Below are 21342 nucleotides of genomic sequence, written 5' to 3'. Positions count from 1 at the left end.
CTATATCTTTAATCTGTAGAAAAAAAAGTTTTATTTTTTATGTAAAATAACCATTATTTTTTTATAGTTAATAAACTTTGTCAATTTCTCATAGTCATTGTCCCACCACCACCTGAACAATTAAAAGAAGAAGAAAAAAAAAGTTACATTGCCTTATGTCTTTCATAATTTCAACCGAACATGTTAAAAAAATATATTGTTTTTTTAGTAAGGAAAATGTAGTCTTATTCTTAGAAGAGCAAGTTAGAACAAGAGAATGATAAAAAAAAATAATGGTTTTATTCACAAAATTTCTTAGAATAAAAATTCAGAATATGGCTCCAATTCTAGTGCTTGAACCTCTTCATTATACCTCTCAATAAAATTTGACAATCGTTCGACTGACGTGGTATGCTGTATGAACAGTTGCTCCTCAGCTTCGGTTAATGGACACGAATCCCATATGTCGGTGGTTGGTGGTGTAACTCTCTCAACAATCCGTATTTTTCTGTTTTTTTTGCCAACGGATTTGTTTGAACTTGTAGATGTACTTGACCTGGGCTAAATAAATGATTGTTAGAGAGAAGAACTTTTTTTTCTCCATCCATATCAACAATTAAAGTGCAATTAAAATGTTGGATGGTCCTTTTTAGAGCCCCCCCCAACCCTTCCCGGGGAGGATCCCTTGGGAACCGGGGGTTTCCTTCGAGGTAGGAGGATCGATACCCTTTCGAGTTGGGATATCGGACTTCACAACACTGTTCAAATAGAACAGCCTCAAATTCTTTTCTCGAATGCATCTTTCAACGAAAATAATTGCTTGAATTGAGTTCGCCCCAAAATAATGTTTCTTCGTATCATTGTGAAAGACATAATCGGTGATTATTAAAAAAAGACCTTCTTATCGCAAATACACATCCTGTCACATGAAACCCTACTTAAAATTCAAAGCGCATTAAGTAGCGATGGAGTAACTTGATAAACATTGGATATGCGCGATGACTTAGTACAAAATATGCAGTAGTTTGAGAACGATTTTTGACACAGTGAACAGTTCGTTTTTCAAATAGTTAGTTTTTTGTTTTTAAAAGGAACATTGGAATTATTGGATTAAAATGTGTCTTCGTTAGAAGTTAGAAGGTAAGGTTTTTTTTATAAAAATGCATTATAAACATTCCTTTATATACCGCTAATTTGGTTAATGAAAGAAAATGAAATAGTTTAGAAAAAAATTTTAAGTTTTATTCATCAAAAGCTATGCGCCTGAGAAAATTTTGTCTTATTTTTGAAAAAAAAATATATATAAACTTACAATCTCTGGCTGTACATCAGAAGTCCCTGGCATGGCTTGAAGAGGAGTGTCCCTCCTATCTTGATCTGATGAGGTTGAGGCATTATACAAAGCCACCCATTCACTTTTCAAATTCTTTCCAACTTGCGTGGAGCTAACACTGGCGTTAGAGGATCTTGCCATTAAAAGATTCGCGGCTCTTGGCTGGTCCAGGTCATTTGTAATTATATCAGCATATTTGAGAAAAGATAGCCTTGTGGACTCCATTAGGGCACGTTCACTCCGCCTCACTTTCTTTTCCAGATGGGCATTATATCACTTATCTTCTTCCTTTTTAAAAAAAAGGCAAAAATTTTTCATGAAAAAAAAATTTATTTTGAGTCTCGAAAGTAATTCAGTTTGCTAGGCAAATAAAGTAGTGTAAAAAACATCTTTCTTTCAAAATCAGGGGCTTTGATAGTGTGATGGATGGGCCTTTTATAAACTGCTTCTCCAACCATCTGCTTTTTAAGCCATATTTAATGCAAATTTGAAGGTCTAGGGGGGAAGCTACCCCCCCCTTCCCTACGCCCATGGATATTGCCCCCTCCTCAATACCTCACTCTTTACGCAAAAGCTGTTTTAGAACTTTTAAAAAAGGTTATTATTCTAAATAAACGGCCCTTGTGTTCCAGATGTCATTCTTAAATAATTAGAACAAAAAAGTCAAATTTTAGCGTAAAGAGCGAGGTATTCAAGAGGGGGTAACTCCCCTCAAATACATAATAATTTGTGTTCATTGTAAGTTTTAATGTTGCTCCTTACTTTCAGTTAAAAAAAAAAAATTTTATTTATTCTATATTTAGGATAACGGTAAGGCTTCTAAATGAAAGCATTTTCTCTCGAAGCAATGTAATAGAATTAATCCCTTTGACATTTAATTATTACTTTGACTAAAGCGCAAGTCAAACTTCTAACACATCGTTTCTCAGTCTTTGGGTCATGACTTCGGGGGGACGGAGGGGGGTCATAGTCCTAAAGGCTCGGGGTCGAATTTAGTCAGAAATTATTAAACTCTTTGGTATAACAGCCTTTTTTTTGTCTTTAAACTATCAGATTTCAATCAAATGTAGACATAAATAGAAATTTAAGAAGTGGAAAATTTAATTAAAAGGGCTCATTCAATCCCCCCCCCCCCTCCCTATGATATAATAAGCCCCTTCAAATAAAAAGGAGAGCTAAGCTAACAATGTTATTTATTAAATAGGGTTATAAGGTAACAAATTTTAATTTTGAGGAAATGGGGGGGGGTGAGGGTTTGAACCCATTAAATTTCAGGAAGAGATTCTTCAACGCAGACGGCCTGGAAGTATTTTCAAAAAACATCCCTTAAAAAAAGCCACTGATCTTGATAAAAATCGCACCGTAATAAAAAGGAAGCTTTTGTAACAATTAATACATTAAAAGAATCAACATTTTATTCTAATCCCAAATTAACTATCGAAAGCTAAGCACTTTTTCAAAAACATCCCTAAAAAGGCACACTGATCTTGATAAAAATTGCACCGTATATTTCAGTCTGTAAGAGAATTATGTAGAGGTTTCAGATCCTAAGCAATAGGCTTCTAATTGCACAAGTACCTTTAGTTCTAGTTTCCGTCTTAAATAGTCAAATAGATTAACCACTACCAAAGTGGTTTTTTCTGCCAATCTGTTTTAATGTTTCATATACAATGAACCAAAATCAGTGAACGTATCTCTCTTTTTTGAATATTTGCTTAAAATGACATATATCGATCATTTAATATTTAATGATGATGGAAGCTTTTTAAAAGAGGTAACCACACAGTGTAAGGAAAGAATTTCTTCCTTAACTTAATGACAATACAATTTCTTTTTATTATAATAATGAGAAAATTTTACTCACCAGAAATTGCTTAGAATTATCCATTTTCTATGTAAATGTTCACAAAAAATGTCAGTAGTGTTAAGTTGAATGAACTATCCAAAACTGTTGAAGAACCTAATTTGAAACCTGAATATATACAAAAAGAAATTGCATAACAGTTAAACAAGAAAGCTGGTTTTGGTTTATCACTAAAAAAGACATGTATATACCTTGAACTAGAAATTGCGTAAATCTCTTGGCAAAGGTGTAATGACCTGTAGAATAGGGCTACCAGAAAAACCTGTTTGGTACGGGGGCCCCATAGAAATGGTACTTCCTTCTCTACTGATAAAACAGAAGTTGGAATCTATAAATGTTCTACCTCGTTGCAATTGTTTGTTATATACAATTAGGGATGACGTCACTTATTTCATCCGATTTTTGTCCATTTTCCAGTTGATAGTTAATATGCTATTTCAATTTATTAAGTGATTTTGTGCATTGCCAGTTTGTAGTTTTAGTAGTAAGCCTGTCATGATCATTTATAAAAAAAGCTCTGTTTTTTTGTCACAAAAAAAAAAAAAAAAAAGGACGCCACAAACCATTAAAGCAAGAAAGCATTAAAGATTCTCTTGGCCCTGACCCAGTGTTTTCAATTTTCTTTATTTGTTATTTTCACTGTGTGAGATTTTCTGGGCTCGTAGTTCGATAGCGTTTGGATTGAAAAAGGTTAATCACCTGTTTGACGGAGAGGCCAGATACAAGAAATTCTCATTTTATATGAATTTTTGGTAAGAATTTTTTCAAATAAATCAGACATTTCCTGAGCGTTGAATAGTATTCATTTTTGTTGTAAATATCTGAAGTTTATGAAATTAGATAACGAAATGGGCTCACGATTTCAGACTCATTTAAGGACTTGTGTTCTGATTTCTAGCTGCTGTGGCAAAAGTGGTCACACTTACTATAAAATTTTCAAGCAAACTAGTGAAAAAATGAAAATTTTTGTATCAAACATTGATACGATTTTTGAGAATTTGAAAATTCGAAAAATTGATTTTCTTCCTCAGTTGGAGGTCTTCTTCGAAGTCCCCTAGGTTCAATTTATTCACGCTGAAAGTTAATTATCAATCGGAGAAAAACATATTTTGGTCCATTTCGGGTTGTCAAGAACCGATGCAGCAAAATTAATTTAATACTCTTGGTTAATACATTACGTGCGCTTTCTTTAAATTAATTGAAGAGATTTTTCCGATTTTGATTTTTAATAAATGAAACCCAAAGACCATAACCATAAACGATAGAACATATGGCAGTTTTGTGGGCTTAGGGGAAAACAGGAAACGGGGGGCTATGGGGAGTTCTTGTCATCCCTGGAAGAGTAGTTATTTGAATTTGTGACTATTTTGAACAAGATAGCTATACCAAAAGTTTGATCAGATGTCTTTGAGGATGTTGCAGTTAAAAGGTGCATGGGAGGGACACTGGTTGCTCTCCGACCATTTTTCAGTATTCCCCTCAACATGCCCTGAAGGTTTAAGCATTGCTATCTCAAAATTTTGATCGAACACATCTGGGGAAAAAAGGCTTTGGAGGGTGATTGCTCTCCGATCACTTTTGACTCTTATTAAATAAAAAACAAATTTTTTCTAACTGAAAGTAAGGAGCAACATTAAAACTTAAAACAAACAGAAATTATTCCGTATATGAAAGGGGCTTCCCCCTCCTCAACGCCTCGCTCTTTGCGCTAATTTTTAATTTCCGTTCGAATAAGCCCTCCCACGATATTCTAGGACCACTGGGTTGATATGATCACCCCTGGAAAAAAAACACGCATCCGTGATCTTTCTTCGGGCAAAAAAAAAAAAAATACAAAATTCCACATTTTTGCAGATAGGAACTTGAAACTTCTATATTTGGGTTCTCTGATACGTTGAATCTGATGGTGTGATTTTCATTAAGGTTCTATAGCTTTTAGAGGGTGTTTCCCCCTTTTATCAAAAATCAGGCAAATTTTCTCAGGCGCGTAACTTTTGAAGGGTAAGACTAAACTTGATGAAACTTATACATTTGAAATCAGAATTAAAATCTGATTCTTTTGATGTATATATTGGTATCAAAATTCCGTTTATAGAGTTTCGGTTACCATTGAGCCGGGTCGCTCCTTAATTACAGTTCGTTACCACGAACTGTTTGATAACTGAACTTTTTCAACAGCCAATATTCAATGGCGAAAATTCGACACTGAATGCATTGCATTAAATCGTTTAAAATACAACACTTAAGACGGCAATGGGATAAGACAAATAAATGTTAAAATGGGCACATTTATAACATTAAGCTTCAATGCATCTGCTGAAGGCAGTATTAGGGTCTATAATACCGTATCTCCTATTTGCCCAGGAATTACTTATGTATGTCTCTGTAATTCCTTTAAAGCCATAATTAAATCATTGCAGCTTTTCAGTCATAATCTTAAGTCACAATTGTGAATAATTTAGGCACCAGTTTTCGTATTTTGAGACGTTGCAAGGTATTGGTTCCCTCTGTATTGTGGACTAAGGGGATACAAACTCATTCCTCTTACCTATTAATCTTCTCTCTTACCCATTTATTCCTCTTACCCATCTGGAGGCTGGCCTCCAGTTGGGTAAGAGGATCTTGTTGCAACCTGATAAATCAGGCGAATTTATTGGTTTTGTGGAATGCAATTTCAGTTTAAAGTTCATTCGATGTCTTTTGGTACTTGGCAATTATTCTATTATAAAAACAGTGATCGTACTCTGTCAGTTCCTAGGCTATATTTTCTGTATCGAGTTGCTAATTTGCGAAAGATCTGCAATAGACAGCCAAAAAATGAATGGTCCAGTGGGAAATGTGTTCTACGCCCACCTAGTTCTTGCCCAAACGTGTAGAAATAAAGGCATAATAAGCTATCACTGAGTCTCCTTCCTGCAAACGAAACATCATTGGAGCGTCTGAATAATTCACTTTATATAGTAACTGGCTTCATCTCTAAACTCTAAAGAAAGCCGGTTTAGAGAAAACCCTTCTATATTTATGTATAAGCACACCAATGGTTTAAAACAACTAAACAAGCCTAAGTATTCCAATTTGTAGAGTGTCAGGCTCTCTATCACAGGGTCTTTGATTCTAGCCATACAGTTGATTTTTTTCTTCTTTTTTTTTGTAATAAAAGCACTGTATAAAGATAATGTAAACTGTTATCAAACTATAATTATCAAATTGTTATCAAACTCTAATTAAACTGTAAAGTAATCTATTATTTATATACTGTGAGTAAAAGGTACAAGCATTGACAACAGGCTACATTCATTTCGGAGTAAAGAATCAATATTAGACTATTTAACTCACAGTTCATATAATTATCCAGTATGATCATTCCCTATCTCACCCATTATAAAAACCTGGACCGGGGTGCAAGTGCTCCAGAGAACCTAGAAACGTAAGTGGCATCAGATCTTTTCACGGGTAGACAAGTCAGACGCGAAACATTTGGAAACAAGTAGAAACACCCTGTTACGAATAATGCACTTTACGCAAAAAAATCGAAGACAAGTGGAAACCCGATATTAAAAACTGCACGAAGAAGTGGGAGGAGCTTTTTGTTCGCACCGAGAACGAAGACCAGAAATGATCTGCGATAAGCTTACTGGATAATTATATGAACTGTGATTTAACTGTACAGTTAAACAACCCTAATTATTCTAATATGGAGTGTCAGGCTCTTTATCACAGGGTCTTTGATTCTAGCCCTACAGTTGATTCTTTTTTCTTTTTTGTAGTAAAAGGTACAAGCATTGAGAGTACATTCATTTCGGAGTAAAGAATCAATATTAGACTATTTAACTGTACAGTTAAACAAGCCTAATTATCCCAATATGTAGAGTGTCAGGCTCTTTATCACAGGGTCTTTGATTCTAGCCCTACAGTTGATTCTTTTTTCTTTTTTGTAGTAAAAGGTACAAGCATTGAGAGTACATTCATTTCGGAGTAAAGAATCAATATTATACTATTTAACTGTACAGTTAAACAAGCCTAATTATCCCAATATGTAGAGTGTCAGGCTCTTTATCACAGGGTCTTTGATTCTAGCCCTACAGTTGATTCTTTTTTCTTTTTTGTAGTAAAAGGTACAAGCATTGAGAGTACATTCATTTCGGAGTAAAAAATCAATATTAAACTATTTTACGTGTACCGTTTGATGAAAAATCAGATTGAAATGGGAGGGGAGGTCTTTTCTCTTTGTAAATGATTGTTTCAAAAGCTATTTAATTCTGTGTGATAATTTGCTATGTCTGAAGACCTATACTCTCTACCTTGAAGCTATCCTAAGAAAGACGCGAAGCTCAGTACAATTTTACCAAGCGAGTTTTTATTTTCATTAGACAGCAAGTAGGTTCTATTAAAACTATGTTGACTAAGTCTCATGGCTGGTCAATTGAGTTAAAACTTTCAGCAACATTTTTGTAGGGTTGAAAAGGGACCTCGCATGGTGGCGCCACTTTTTGTCTCCTGTCTGTCATATGAAAGGCTACTTAAACGTTAAAGAGGGTCTGTAATTTCACAGCATTTTCATTCAATTCATCATTTCACCTGTCAAAATTTTTTTGGACGCGTCTAATAAATTGACTTAGTCTGTGACCTTTTTTTACCCTGCATATCTGACGTCTGGATAAATTAGACCCTAGCTTAGTATCTTGAGTAGATTTACACTTACCCCACTGATTCCGAAAGGCTAATATTTATTATCTTTTTCAGGCTTGGGGGGCCGGACCCTTTAGACTACGTAAGTATGTATGAAAATCAAGGCAAAATAGAAGATGGAATACCCCCTCATTGGCATTACATTAGGTAATTACCGACTTGTTTAGTTTTTTTTTTTTTTATATATATATGATGTCCAGTTTTTGTATTTCTTGCATTTAAGACACCCAACACGACCTCTGTGCTTAATTTAATATATATTTTTAACAAACACTGTTTGTTTATCTTTTGTAACGGATTTTTCTTTTCTAATTTGTTCTTTTGTTGGATAATTGGTCTTTCAAAGTTAGATGAATAAAATTATGTTTCATTAATGTTTCAATAGAATGTAACAATTGGTGTTTCAATATTAGAGTGGTTACAAAAAAGTGTTAAAATCATTGACGTAATTGGTGAATTAATTTCCAAAAAGGACAGTTTCATTAATCAATCCAGCTGAGGGAGGCATCATTACTGTTTAACCAATAAAAACTTTTATTGTTTATATTGTTAGGGGAAGGAGAATTTGCCCCCCCCCTTCTGACTGACTCTCCTGGCTACACTACTAATTGTCTTAATTGCGTATATTGAACTGGGCAAGTTTTAATGATATGGAGTACATCCTTCTTGGTGAAATGGACTTTTGGCTCAAGTCTTGAAAGACTTATTCATTCCCCCCCCCCCCTGATTTCTTTAACTAGTCGTAATTTGAGAAAAAAAATTTCGCTAGTCACAATAAGTACATGCACCCTACTATATAGTCACAAATTAGAAAAATTCATTACCTAGAAAAAATAAATAGCCAATGCTAGAGTTAATAAGGCAGTTTTTTTGTTTACTAAATGAGGATTTTTTAACAGTAATTTTTGGAGAGACTGGGTTTAAATCCTGTATTTTGTTATTGAAAATTTTTGGTTTTAGTATTACATAAGTGAAATTAGGAATTCGTTGATAAGTTTCTTAAGAGGTTTTCATTTGTAGCCAAATATTCCCTCTGTGTGAAGACTTGATGATATACGACTAAAACGTATCTAATATTGGATGGCCAAAGTTAAGAGTAATTACATAACCTTACTACAGGAAGATAATTAAAACAAAAATCGTAATATGTCTATGAATCATGCTAGTAGTGACATTTTTGTTGAAAAAAAAATGTACACAAAGAAATTTTGTAATTATAACTGGACAAAATCATTTTTCTGACAAAAATACTTTTTTGTCAGAGAGTATTCAAAATCTTTTCATCAGGTTTGACTGCGCCATCATTTGGCGACATACCACCAGGGTTTGAAATTACATTGTTTTTCATTTTAGATGTTCATTATACCTTCTCTTAACTAGCTAAAAGAAAGCTCTTTTTTTATAGCCTCTGCATGGAGGTTATTCCGTATGGCGAATGTGCATCAAACAATTCTCTTTTAGATACTTCTGACGTGGAGTTTTCCGCTGTAGATAATCCTGACGAGGAAAACTATAGCAAGTGTATCTCATCGTCTTAGCTATAACCTGCGACAGATAGAGGTTAGAGGTTAGCGCATATACTTATAAGTCATCGACATAGACGCCACTTCAAGACGCTTATAGCTGAGGGGCCTGGTACCATATTTATCAGTTGTTGCTGCTTTGACTGCTCGAATTTTGTATCGCTGGAGAGGCGTAATATAGGTTTTTAGAGCACGGGCAAAAGAAGAAAGATAATATTCAATACCGGATCTAATACAAGATGTGAATGTAAATCTCCTTAATATCGTTCCTGTCGTCGATGGCATCATCGTCGTCATCTAACCCCGTCAGATATTCCTCTACGAAGCGTCAACCCACATAACCCCGCTCAACTTCCAGCGCTTTACCCATCCATCTTACTGAAAGATTGTCCCGATGACCAGGGCTCCAACGAGCTGGGAATGGTCTATGAGAACAATTAATGAGTGCTCCTCAGTTTTTCTTTATCTATGCATAAATTGATACCAATGGAGGTTGTTCTGATTAATGGAAGCAAAGACCTGCTGGTTATTTTTTTTTTAGATGAAAGTTTCTTAAGTTAAAGCTTTAATGGGGTAAATTTTGCTGAGTGGGATTCGAACCTGGGCTGAACTAGCCATGTACGCAGGAATATATTTTTGCTGGAGTGGTGGATAAATCTGGAAAAACGCAAAGAAAAGATAACTGCTACTACTACTACTAACAACTCACTGCCGCACCAAGCCGCCTGAGGCCAACACAGCTACGCACGCTCCCCGTCCATACCAATCGATTCAAAGCCTCCCTTTTTACACCCGTCCATGAAGTTCCCATTTCCTTTAAATATTTATGTATGAAGTCTTCCCATCACTAACGGGGACGACCTGCTTTCTGCGAAGCCTAAGACTGTTGGGCGAAAAGAAAAATTTTCAGCAATATTTCATCCTTCATCCACACAACTTGCCCTAACCACCTCAACCTTTCTATCATTATAGCCCTAAAGAGCGGTATTGAACTACATTTTTCGTATAGCCTATTGTTTGAAATACGGTCAGTCAGCTGGGTACCCAGAACAATCCTTAAGCAATTTCGCTGGAAAACATCTAGCAAATCTTCATCCGCCTTTCGGAGCGCCCATGCTTCAGAGCCATATTTGACCACTGTCATCACTGTAGCTTCTAATCTTCTAATTTTGGTTTGCAAACTTCTCTTCTTATTTTCCGAACTTTTTTCAACTGTGAAAAAACACCCTGAGCCTTGGGTATTGTGTTTCAAAGATATTCACTGCTCCAATCGTCTTTACTAATAATACTACCGAGTTAAGTGAAGCTGCCTACTTGATCAATCTTTACGTTGCCCTATATCAGCTTTTCATCCTCACTTATTTCTCGACTTAGTGACTTAGTTTTCTAACATTAATTTTCAAACCTATTCTAGCACCCTGAACTCGCAAAACCTCTAAAACTTAATTCATTTTCAAAACTTAAGCATCTAGGATGCTTAAATCATTAGCAGAATCTAAGTCCAGGAGACTTTTTCCTCCCTATTTGATTCCGTGGTCTCCCATTGCCTTTACTGTGCTAGAAAAGATAAACTATGTGAAAAGTGTGTGTACGATGGGTAAAACGTCAAAATCATTTTTCTTCTATGGGTAGGGGGGACTAAAGCAGGTGCATTAATTGGCGGCTTTTTCCTCGGATTTAGAAAAATACCTTTTTTGGTATTTTCATTGAAAAAAAAATAAAAAAAAACAACAAAATCCTTCCCATTGATTTTGAAAAGAAATTTCCCCCACATTTTTGCAAATTGATACCCACTAGCTTAAAGGTTTCGTCACCTTGTGTGTATCAATTCGGTTTCTAGTGGGTTGATGTTTAGTGCGTTAAATTTTGCTTGAATGAAAATATGCATAGGTTCAGAGGTGATTTTAGGGTGGGGGGAGGGAGTCCTTGCTCCAGGTGCAGAAATTTTAGGGGCTCAAAATTCCAAATGATTAATCTAACCGTTATCATCATTTTTTAATTTTTCAAATTTTGTTTTTATTTAAAAAAAACATTGAGGGCGCAGTTAATAAATGAAAATTAATGATCTAGTAATTAATTAATAAAATAAATTAAAAAATAAAAACAGTTAAGCCATAATAATCAAAACAATTAAATTAAAATAGGCTAAACAATTTAAATAATAAATTAAGAATAATAAAAAAAAATATTAATTTATCAATAAGCTGAAAATAATATGGTTAATAAATGAAAATTTTGTTAAACTCTAGTCTGAAAATTTTGTGGGTGACAGGGGGGGGGAGGGAGAGTCCAGAAGCACCACTGCATAGGTTGAGTTTTGTAAGGGTGAGTTTTGCATATGTTGGGTTTTACTGGATTGTCTCGCCGAGTTTCAATAATTAGCGCCAATTATTCACCAATTTTGTAAGATTAATTGCCGAAATTTATTATTTTTATAAACGGACGATTCCATAAGTCTTTGGTTTTCGCTATATATTCGTCATGGCTTTCTTTAGACATACTGTGAGCGAGTCGAATTTTCAAATAGACTGAAATTCCTGTTAGGGCAAGGTCTCGTCCAACATTTTCTTGGATTGAACCCACATTTTTGGCTTAACTGGGTTTAATAGGATTAGTACAACACAAGTTCTCTTGATTCAAGCTTCTGGGTTGAGCTTTATAAGGTTCTCTTTGTGTGCTGACTGTTTTTAATTTTGCTGACTTGAATCTTCTAGGGCGTCAAATTTTACTTGGGTTGAATTAGACTGGATCCTTTTTTGGCCAAGTTTTACTGGACTGAATTTTGTTTGAATTGAGCTTTGCTAAGTTTTTGTGCGTACTGAATTTTGTTTAGTTTGAGCTTTGCGGTGACTGAATTTTGTCAATGACTTCTAACTGAATTTATCCGGATAATTTTATGTACGATTGGTGCTCCAGCCTCAATTTTCTCAGATGAAGAATGTACCTCAGCATCATCTTTTTCATCTGGGATGGTTTTGATTTCAGGTACTTTGGCAATTCTTGAAACTGCTGGTGTTTCAGTGCTAACCAGTGTCGACGCTGCGTCTTTATCGGGCGTTTTATTATAAGTATCGACCAATACCTTTTGCTGCTCCCAATTTCAATATTTTTTTCTGCAAATAATTGATCTAGAGTGTCAACTTCTTTTTTATTATTGAATATAAAGTTATATTTCTCGCGGACTCCAAGTCGACATTCTAGACTCAATCATCGTCATTTATCATTTTGAAAAGCGACAACGACAGGGTCTAAGCCAATGTTATGCTATGACTGTGTTTTAACATCAGTTTTTTTTAGCTACAGGCACCCTGGTGTGTATCCTTTCGGTAATTGGTCTTTGTTCTTTCTTCGTTTTCCCTTAAGCTTTTTTCTGCGTTCTTAGGAAGAGTTTTAATGCAATTACAAAGTTGTGAATTTGCTGTGCCAAAATGTCTTCAAAATGAGGCAAATTTTGTCAGGCTCGTAATTTTACATTTTGTAACTTCTCCGTAAGTCTTTTACTTCTGATAGTCTGTAATTTCATGACAAAATCCATATGTTTGTTCCCGTGAACAATCTTGTACGTTTCCGACTTCTTAGTTTTTAAAAATCCATGGATAGCACTGCTATATCAACTTGGTTGTGACTGTGCTGCCGAAATGCAGATTTTGTGTAAAAATATATTTTATTTTAATCCAATCTCTTTCAACTCTTAAAAAAGAGCATTATAAGTTTCAATTTTGAATCGTATGAGCCCTTTCTGAAGTTTCTACGACCACCCATTCTATACGAAGTTGCCGGGGAAAAAAATACATGGAAGACACATTGTTCTTTACCAAGCGCTCCCAAATGGGGTCACTTTGTTCGTATAAGGCACAGTGATAGCCAGAAGCGTCGTTTTTTGAAAAAAAATATATATCCCATGCCCCTTGACTATCCGGATATGAACCCTTCTTGCCCCCCTCCCCCCCCCCATAAAAATGCTGTAGATTCGCCCCTGGTGATAGCTACAGGTTTTTCGGCCATTATGAAATCACTGGAATTGAAATGCTTACATTTAAATTTAGATGTAATTTAGCCTTGTAATAAGTTTTGCCATGGTTCTGAATTTTAGAGATGTTTTCTTTCTTTTGTCACGTTATAAACTAAAAGAGAATTATTCTGTGAAATAACACAAAATGTCTCTAAGTTTTGGGAATGCCGAGGTTTGGCTATCGCCAACTAGTATTAATTTCAACTTAATACCCTTAGCCGTTTTTTAGATATTCCAGGTATTTCCTTTCGACTATTTGGATGCACATCGTGTCTTTTATTCAGTTCAACACCTCCCTCAGCATGCCTTGAAAGTTTTTGGCTTAATACCCTTAGCCGTTCCTGAGATATTGCAGATACTTGCTTTTGATTATCACACACAGGATAAAGCCTTCGGCTTTTTTGAAAAAAAAAAAAAAACAATGAAAAGTTATTTTCCTTGTTGTTTATGATGTAAGCTGTACCTTTCCTGTATGAGGTTCTCGACTGTGGCGATTCCAATGGTGCGATTTTCATATCGATCCGACACCATTTTTTAGGATTTTCAGGATATCTTTTGAAACTCCCATAAATTTGTTTTTGCAATAAACTTCTATCATTAAGATTTATCGACATCATAGTTACCACTCCTGAATCAGCTTCAAATGACAATTTTTTGTCATTTGACAGTTTTTTCCCTTTTTTTTTATTTGTGGTTACTATGGGCCGTGGTGAGCCATGATAATACTAACAAATATAAAATGAAAAGTTTGGTTGAGGTCAGTTTAGTAGATGGAAAGAACGTATTTAATATTCAGAGGCTGACTGATTAGGGCATTATTTTACAGGATAGTTCTACTGCGCTCAATATATTTTGTATTCATAATGTCTCTTCATATATAATCACTACTAATTTATATTTATAACAGTTTAAGTTAAAATAAAAAAGTAAAAACGGTTGAAGACGAAGGATATGTTGCGCAATAATCTATGTCGCCGCAAATACAGTAGGAAGTTTTTCAATTCTAGCAAAGGAAAGACAACAATAAAAATTATAAAAAATGGAGTTGCGGGGGATCGAACCCCGGGCCTTTCACATGCGAAGCGAACGCTCTACCACTGAGCTACAACCCCTTGATAAGTACTCAGCATTTTCTGAGTTTATGCTTAGTATTTTGAAGCGAGTTTCAGATTATCTTTCAGATGACAGTTATCATCAGTTGTAATTAATTATTTATTGTCTTTTACGTTCCAAAAAAAAATGATCGGTTTTGTATTGGCAGTGCAGAAAGAACTAAGATTTTAGCCTCTTCTCCTTAGTATGAGGATATAAAAGTTTGAATTCATAGTTCAATGACGTCATCGGGGGGGGGGGGGGCAAGTGTGTTTCAGTTAGATCAGATATATTTCTAAATTTTAAATACGAAACAGTCTTTAAATTAAAAATAACAAAAAAAGATATTTATCAAAATCTAGGGGGTGGAAAAACGTCACACTCCCTGTGCCAATTGGATATGTTATTGGACTCAATTATTTGTGGATTTTCAGCGTGAAACTTCGAAAATTCGAAGGAGGAATTAAAACTCACAAGTTTTGTCGATGTTACAGTAGACACTGGAAAGAAACGGACAAAGAATTTTTAAAAACTTAAAAACCACTCATCGCTCCGTCTTATCTGGTGACCTTGAAAAGAGCAGGCTTGCTATTCAAGCAATCAAGCTGAAAACTCAAGGAAGATTCGAATAGCAGTAACAAACTAAATACGATAAACCACTCGAAAGAAGACAGCCTGAGGTTACCAAACCAGGAAGGGCATAACCGTCATCATTATCATAGCTATAAATTTCTTCTTTTAATTAATAGCTCTGGACCAGGCACATACACAGAAATTTTGGTACTTATCTGTTATAGCGACCCCACTCAAGAGGTTAATCCTAATGAACAATACCAAATCATGATGAAAATATAATACTTTAGAAACTAATTTGGACTATATATTTGCACATTGGGGCGGGGATAAATTATAGCGGGTATGTATGCAAAATGTGTTAGCTGCAGTTATTCGGCATATTATGAAGTAAGAATGGTTTTCTAACTTCACGCTGTCTAACTTACTTTACCCTCTCCCCCCCTCCTAATGTGCAAATATATAGCCTAATGTATTCTTTCACCCGCCGCTTGTTACCCACTGAGCGTAGGCTAATTGTCTCTTAATACCCCAGTTTATATAATTAGCAGTATGATCTTTCCCTAATTCACCCATTATAAAAACCCGGACCGAGGTGCGAGTGCTCCAGAGAACCTATTAAACGGCATTAGATCTTTTCACGGGTAGACAAAGAATAATCACCTACGGAACAAGTACTGACAAAACCACTTGGCCGGCTCAACCAATAAGTGCACAAATAAGTGGGAGGAGCTTTTTGTTCGCACTGAGAATGAAGAGCCAGAAATTATCTGCGGTAAACTTACAGGATAATTATATAAACTGTGCTTAATACAGACAGATGAAGCCGGTTTGATCTCATGTTTTACACAGCGTAATTCTTGAGTGGGGTCGCTTTAACAGATAAGTACCGAAGTTTTTTTTCGGGGGGCCGATAAAAACAGAAAACAAGACCCCGATGATAAAAAAAAAATGATAATTTCACTAAGACATCTCCAAAATTTGGGACTGGGGGGATCCCTCTTGGTCTTGGATCAAGCTCTTGACATGAGCCCCGTTTCCAGGCCATCCCACATACAACGCGAAGTTACATTTAGGCTGTATATACTATCGTTTTGATTACTCGTGTTTGCGTTTTTCAGAACCAGTGCTCAACCGAGCTAATCTGGCGCGTTCTAATTTTGAAGAACGTGTGTCCAATACGTTTGGGACCCGTAGATGAAAACGCTTTAAAGTTTTGCTGGGTTGGACACGGAAAACCTGTTAACGATTTTTGTCAAATCCGCCTCAAACACGTTTCAAACCCGGTACCTGAAAACGGGACATTGATCATAAAGGGAAAGTTTCCCTAAGCGACATTTTACCTCACTTATCTGACGTCACTTTCTTAAGTAGCCTTTGGTAGTGGTGTTAAAGATAAGATAAAGTAAAATCTGCCTTATTTTTAGACCCTGAATTTTAAACATTATTTTTAAAATTAACGTTAATACTTTTAGGCCAAGCTTTCATATATAGTTTTTATACTATTTTCATCAGCATATGATTAATAATGCCAATCTAAAAAAAAATCAGTAACATTTTTTATATGATCCAAGGCTATACCGAGCCATTAAGGAAGTTGGGACTCAAATGTGTGGTTGCAATTATCATATCTGGAAAGAGCGTTAGATGGTAAATCAAATAATATGTTTATCTTTCAGCTAGGGAATTAATCGAAATTTCGACAAATTTACCGTCAAATGTCCCTAAACTGAAAATTAGAATGCTTCGAAATTTTGCACTTTAGGTGTTCTAGTGTGAGGAAAATTTTGTCCGCCCCAAGAGGCTCCCCCAAGTCAAAAAATATGTAATAAATATTTGGGTACAAGAGCGTGCTTTTTCGAATGAGTTAATCAAGCATTAAGTTCTATTACTCATTTTTCTTTTATGATTTTAGTTTTGGACTATCTGATTTGCATGGAGATGGAAGGGTTCATAGATTTTCGGGCCCAGGATTTCCCAGTGGTTTTGGATTTGAACTTTCATTTCGTCTGAAGAAGAAACCGGAAGAGAACTCTCCTCCAACATGGCCCGCATCGCTGATGCAAGCTTTAGCTAGATATGTTTTCACAACGGGTAAATTAATCTGCTCTTTAAAAGTTTTTTTTTTAATTTAGTTCAGGAAAAAATTGACCTGTGCTAAATTTTCTTTTCAGTACTGCTCCATTGTGAAATGGTCATATCTCCAACCAAAACATCCTGCATTACTGGAACCCAAATATCATTGATAGTAAATTTAGAAACACGAGACTGAAGATGTTTATAGCAATAAAACATTTAACCTTTACCAGAACCAGATGTTGTTTTTAAGCCACGTATAGAAATGTCAAATTTTTTTCTCCGTACAGAAACACAAAATCATTAATTACTAATGTTTCGTTTTTAGGTCAGTGTCACAGTATAATGAAATAATGCCCCAGGACGAGACCACATCTCACCTGAACAGGAATTACCCTCCCGCCTTACATTGTAAACTTTGATCCCTACCCTCAAGCTTATCCTCCTTGTAAAGATCTAAGCAATCCCATGCCCCCTCCCCCCCCTTTATGGGCGCCCATGAGCAGTCCTAATTCTTTTCCTCTGTCTAACAACCTCTCTTGTGGAGCAAAAGTACACCGTCGGGCATCTTCCACTGAAAAAGTATGGTCTACCGGTACAGGTGGTGAGGCTTGTCAAAGGCTAGCGTCAGTTTTCCTAATCCTGATATTTTAAACCTCTTCGCTCTGAACGAGTCCTCTCTGTACCAATGTGAAGCCACTTCTTGCCACTTTCAACCTGGCTCCTAAAATAAAAATAAGTTAATCAAGTTAAAATATCTTTTTTCAAATACAATTCTAACTGCTAAGTAAAACAGAGTTTAACTTTTCAGAAACTGAAGATTCTTGTTTTACTTGATCCCCTGCAAGCTATGTTTTCACTGTTTTTTTTTTTTTTTTTTTTTTTTTTTTTTTTTTTTTTTTTTTTTTTTTTTACTGATGGTAGACTTTAATTTTTAGACAATGTTCTTCAACCTGGTGACCATGTGACATGGCATTGTCCATTAGACGGTTCAACTGACGGTGAAATAAGACATATATTAATGATAATGGACAATCAGTTTAGGGTGATTGAATCTCCTTTTGGTTCAGTGAGGATGGTGCAAATTGTTGGAATTACTCAGGATGAGCTCAAAGCAGCTCAGAAATGGAATGGTCTTGGTGTTGCTAATTTATTGCGTCAAACCAACGGGTGGGTCATTAAGCTTTTTAACGTGCTCTTCACGTGCCTATGTCTGTTCTAAACCAAGGAATTGATTATGGCACCTTCGATGGTGCCTAAGTAGTAATTACGAACAATAAACTATAATAAATATCATATTTAATTTTCCATTTTTTTCTAACATGGTCCTATGTATTAAATATATTTCAGCTGATTAATAATAAAGTTATATTAACAGTTTAACTTGCTCTGGAGAATGTGTCGGTGGACCGTTTCAATTCGGTAGTTTGAGCTAGTTTACAGGACACTGTTGGCTCGACTCCCGTCGATGCTGCGATTTTTATAGCAAATTTTCATTATTTATAATAATTATTACAAAATAATATCTATCTGATCTTTATATAATCATCCCATAATAGTAATAACCCGATATCAACCAATGTTTAAAATATGTTCCATGAGCAGGTGTATCGAAAGCTGCTTCCAGTGGTTGTGGGGGGTGTTATTGAATGGGTACGATTATGTTAAATACTTAGCTTGATATAATCCTTTAAAATATTTTCTTTGCCTCTCTCATAAAAATTCTTTTCTTTTCTTTAAAAATAAAGAAAATTATTTTCTTTTTTTTCTTCTCTTTTTGAGCCTACAGAAATTTCAGACTAATCTGTGGTGGTAAAAGTAGAGAGCCACTGTCGAGGTCGAAAAGTAAATATACCGTTATGTGAGAGAATCGAAACTTGGGTTCTTTTGTGAAAATATGACCGAAAATATAGTTGCTTTGTTTTAGAATTGCTATGCTCTTAAGGAGGAAGATGGAAAAATTTAGCTGTAGCGTCGGCTTTGGGACTGTGCCCTGTGCAGTTTGACCTATGGTTTTTAGTCTCATCAATGGCGTAGATGTTCTAGGCAATCTGGACATGTTTGCCACTTTTAGGAAGCCCGAGATCACTGAAAAAATGGGGTTCTTGGGGAACATTGTTAATAGCTCTCTGAATTCTTGTTTGTGCAATAATTTCAATTATTACTAATATGTCACAAATTGATATTTTGGTAAAATGTTGACAGGATAGAATTTGGTTTGATTAGATGTAGGTTGCTTGTACGTATTTAGAAAAATTAAATGTAGGGTTTCTTAAAATTTGCATATAGCAGTATAAAGCCTTAAATATATATTCTAAAATAGTGTTGAAGTAATAATTTTATTAGTATTCAAAATTTACAAGAAACAAATGTACAGTTTAAAGCATGAGTGCTAAAAAGAGAAGATTTTTCCAAATGATTTCGTCAGATTCGGAAAAGGCAAATTATCGAGTTAATTAATGTAAATTTTAATAATGTTCTTGCTGATTCAGTGGATCCAAGTTTCTTTTAATGTGATATTTCTTGGACCTCACTCCATCCCCCCCCCCCATTCGCACTGGAAGAATACGTCTTCAAGGTCGACCGATAGGAGCACCACTTCACGGCTTCTCCAGGTGGAATAAAGTAAACTTTTTACGATTTAAGAGAAACAAATTTTCCCTTATTGACCTACTTGGTGACGTTAGACTGTGACCTATTGGACATGGGGACCATGTCCAATAGGTCAGTAGTAGGAATATCTTGTTTGAATGGCAATGTATCATGAATAAACAGGTTCCAATTAAATGATAAGTTTTAAGTGTGTAGCCAATTTAATGAGCCTCTGTCTCGAAATCTTTTCCGTTCATGATGGTAACTGGCATTATGCCCTGGAAATGGCGCTGAGCAAGGCGCTTTTTTGTATCTCAAAATATTTATGTCTTTTTATTAACTATGAAGATTGTGTATTGTATAAATTGTTTTACCATTTCATCATATTTCCACACATAGGGCTGGGGGTTCCCTCCCTATAAACTGCTCAATAATTTTCTCCCATCCAATTTCTTTCCATGTCGGGACATTTTTGCCTCAAATGCATTTATCCGAAGTATCTCTTCCTCCCGATAAAAAAAAACATTTTAGGATTCATTTGGGAATAAAAAAAAAGAGAAACGACCTCTTTTTATCTTGTTAACGGCCAAAAAATCCGTTATAATTTTTAAAATTTGTAATTACTCAATTATTTCACGTTTCGTAGTTTTCTTTACGAAATATGATAGATTGTCGTGGGTGATTTTATTTAGGGAAAAAAAATATCTTTGGGAGTGTCGTGGGATGTGGAAAAAGCGAAAGCTATGAGCAGAGTGGGGTAGATTCTCAGGTAGCTCAACCCTGTGATGTGCTTGTTGTAATAACTGCAGTATTTTGCAGTATTTGGTTAAGGATGACAATTTAGATGGTTTTCTATTATCTTCATCTGGGAAGTTAATGGATCAGTAGAGAAGTTGCCTGTCCGTGGTTTGTAGTACCTAGATGTATTTTGTTTGGTCTAGTATTACTGGCCAAATTGTTGAATTTTTATCATTCACCGATCTATAGAAACTAGACATAGAAGTCTACTCCTGGCATACAGAAAAGGAATATGGAGGGGGAGTCAAAGGATTGTTCTAAGGGTGTCTTTTATATCTTTAAAAATGATTACTTATCATATTTGTTTTTCTGAAAAGTTTTTCATATTCCAGTGCGATTTTGAAAATTTCGTAGATGAGAGGGAGGTGTTCCCTACTAAATCCCACCCCTTGTATGCAGGTATAATACCTTATGTTAATTATTATCTGTTAGAATTGTCTGTCTGACCAGTATAATAGGACTGGTGCTAAGGAATTGCCATTTACTTAAAGATCATCTCTTTTACATAAAGCTCTTAAAGATCATTTGGATATCATTTGGATTGTAGTTCATTTTACATGCCACTAGTAATTTCTTTTTCATGGTATATATATATATATATATATATATATATATATATATATATATATATATATATATATATATATATATATATATATATATATATATATATATATATTTTTTTTTCAAACAGTTCGTAATATTAATAAGAAGCGAAGACTGTGGTATTCTAAAATTGTTGGTAATCATGGACATTTCTGGCGGTAATCAGTTACAAAACTACTCGAGTTTTTGTGATCATTCCGTGTTA

The 21342-nt window shown here is 35.1% G+C and overlaps 1 protein-coding gene and 1 non-coding gene across 4 annotated transcripts in view; one reads left to right on the top strand and one right to left on the bottom strand.

The window, feature by feature from the left end:
- The window catches only part of Su(fu) (suppressor of fused domain protein), a 79474-nt gene that overhangs the window by 20417 nt on the left and 37715 nt on the right, over positions 1 to 21342 (top strand). For all 3 annotated transcript variants that reach the window (XM_089093566.1, XM_089093564.1, XM_089093565.1), the window contains exons 3-5: positions 7920 to 8012; positions 16981 to 17159; positions 18080 to 18311. In XM_089093566.1, coding sequence (XP_088949692.1) covers positions 7920 to 8012; positions 16981 to 17159; positions 18080 to 18311 — 504 coding nt within the window. The remainder of the gene's footprint in view (positions 1 to 7919; positions 8013 to 16980; positions 17160 to 18079; positions 18312 to 21342) is intronic.
- On the bottom strand, positions 14441 to 14512 carry TRNAA-CGC (transfer RNA alanine (anticodon CGC)). The gene has a single exon. It is a non-coding gene; the product is annotated as a tRNA-Ala (tRNA).

The sequence above is a fragment of the Artemia sp. Qi Xiang Cuo genome, chromosome 8 (genome assembly GCF_049724085.1).
Source record: "Artemia sp. Qi Xiang Cuo chromosome 8, ASM4972408v1, whole genome shotgun sequence".
NCBI lineage: Eukaryota > Metazoa > Arthropoda > Branchiopoda > Anostraca > Artemiidae > Artemia > Artemia sp. Qi Xiang Cuo.
The sequence above is the reverse complement of the archived record's forward strand: the minus strand, read 5'-3'. Positions and strand labels throughout refer to the sequence as shown.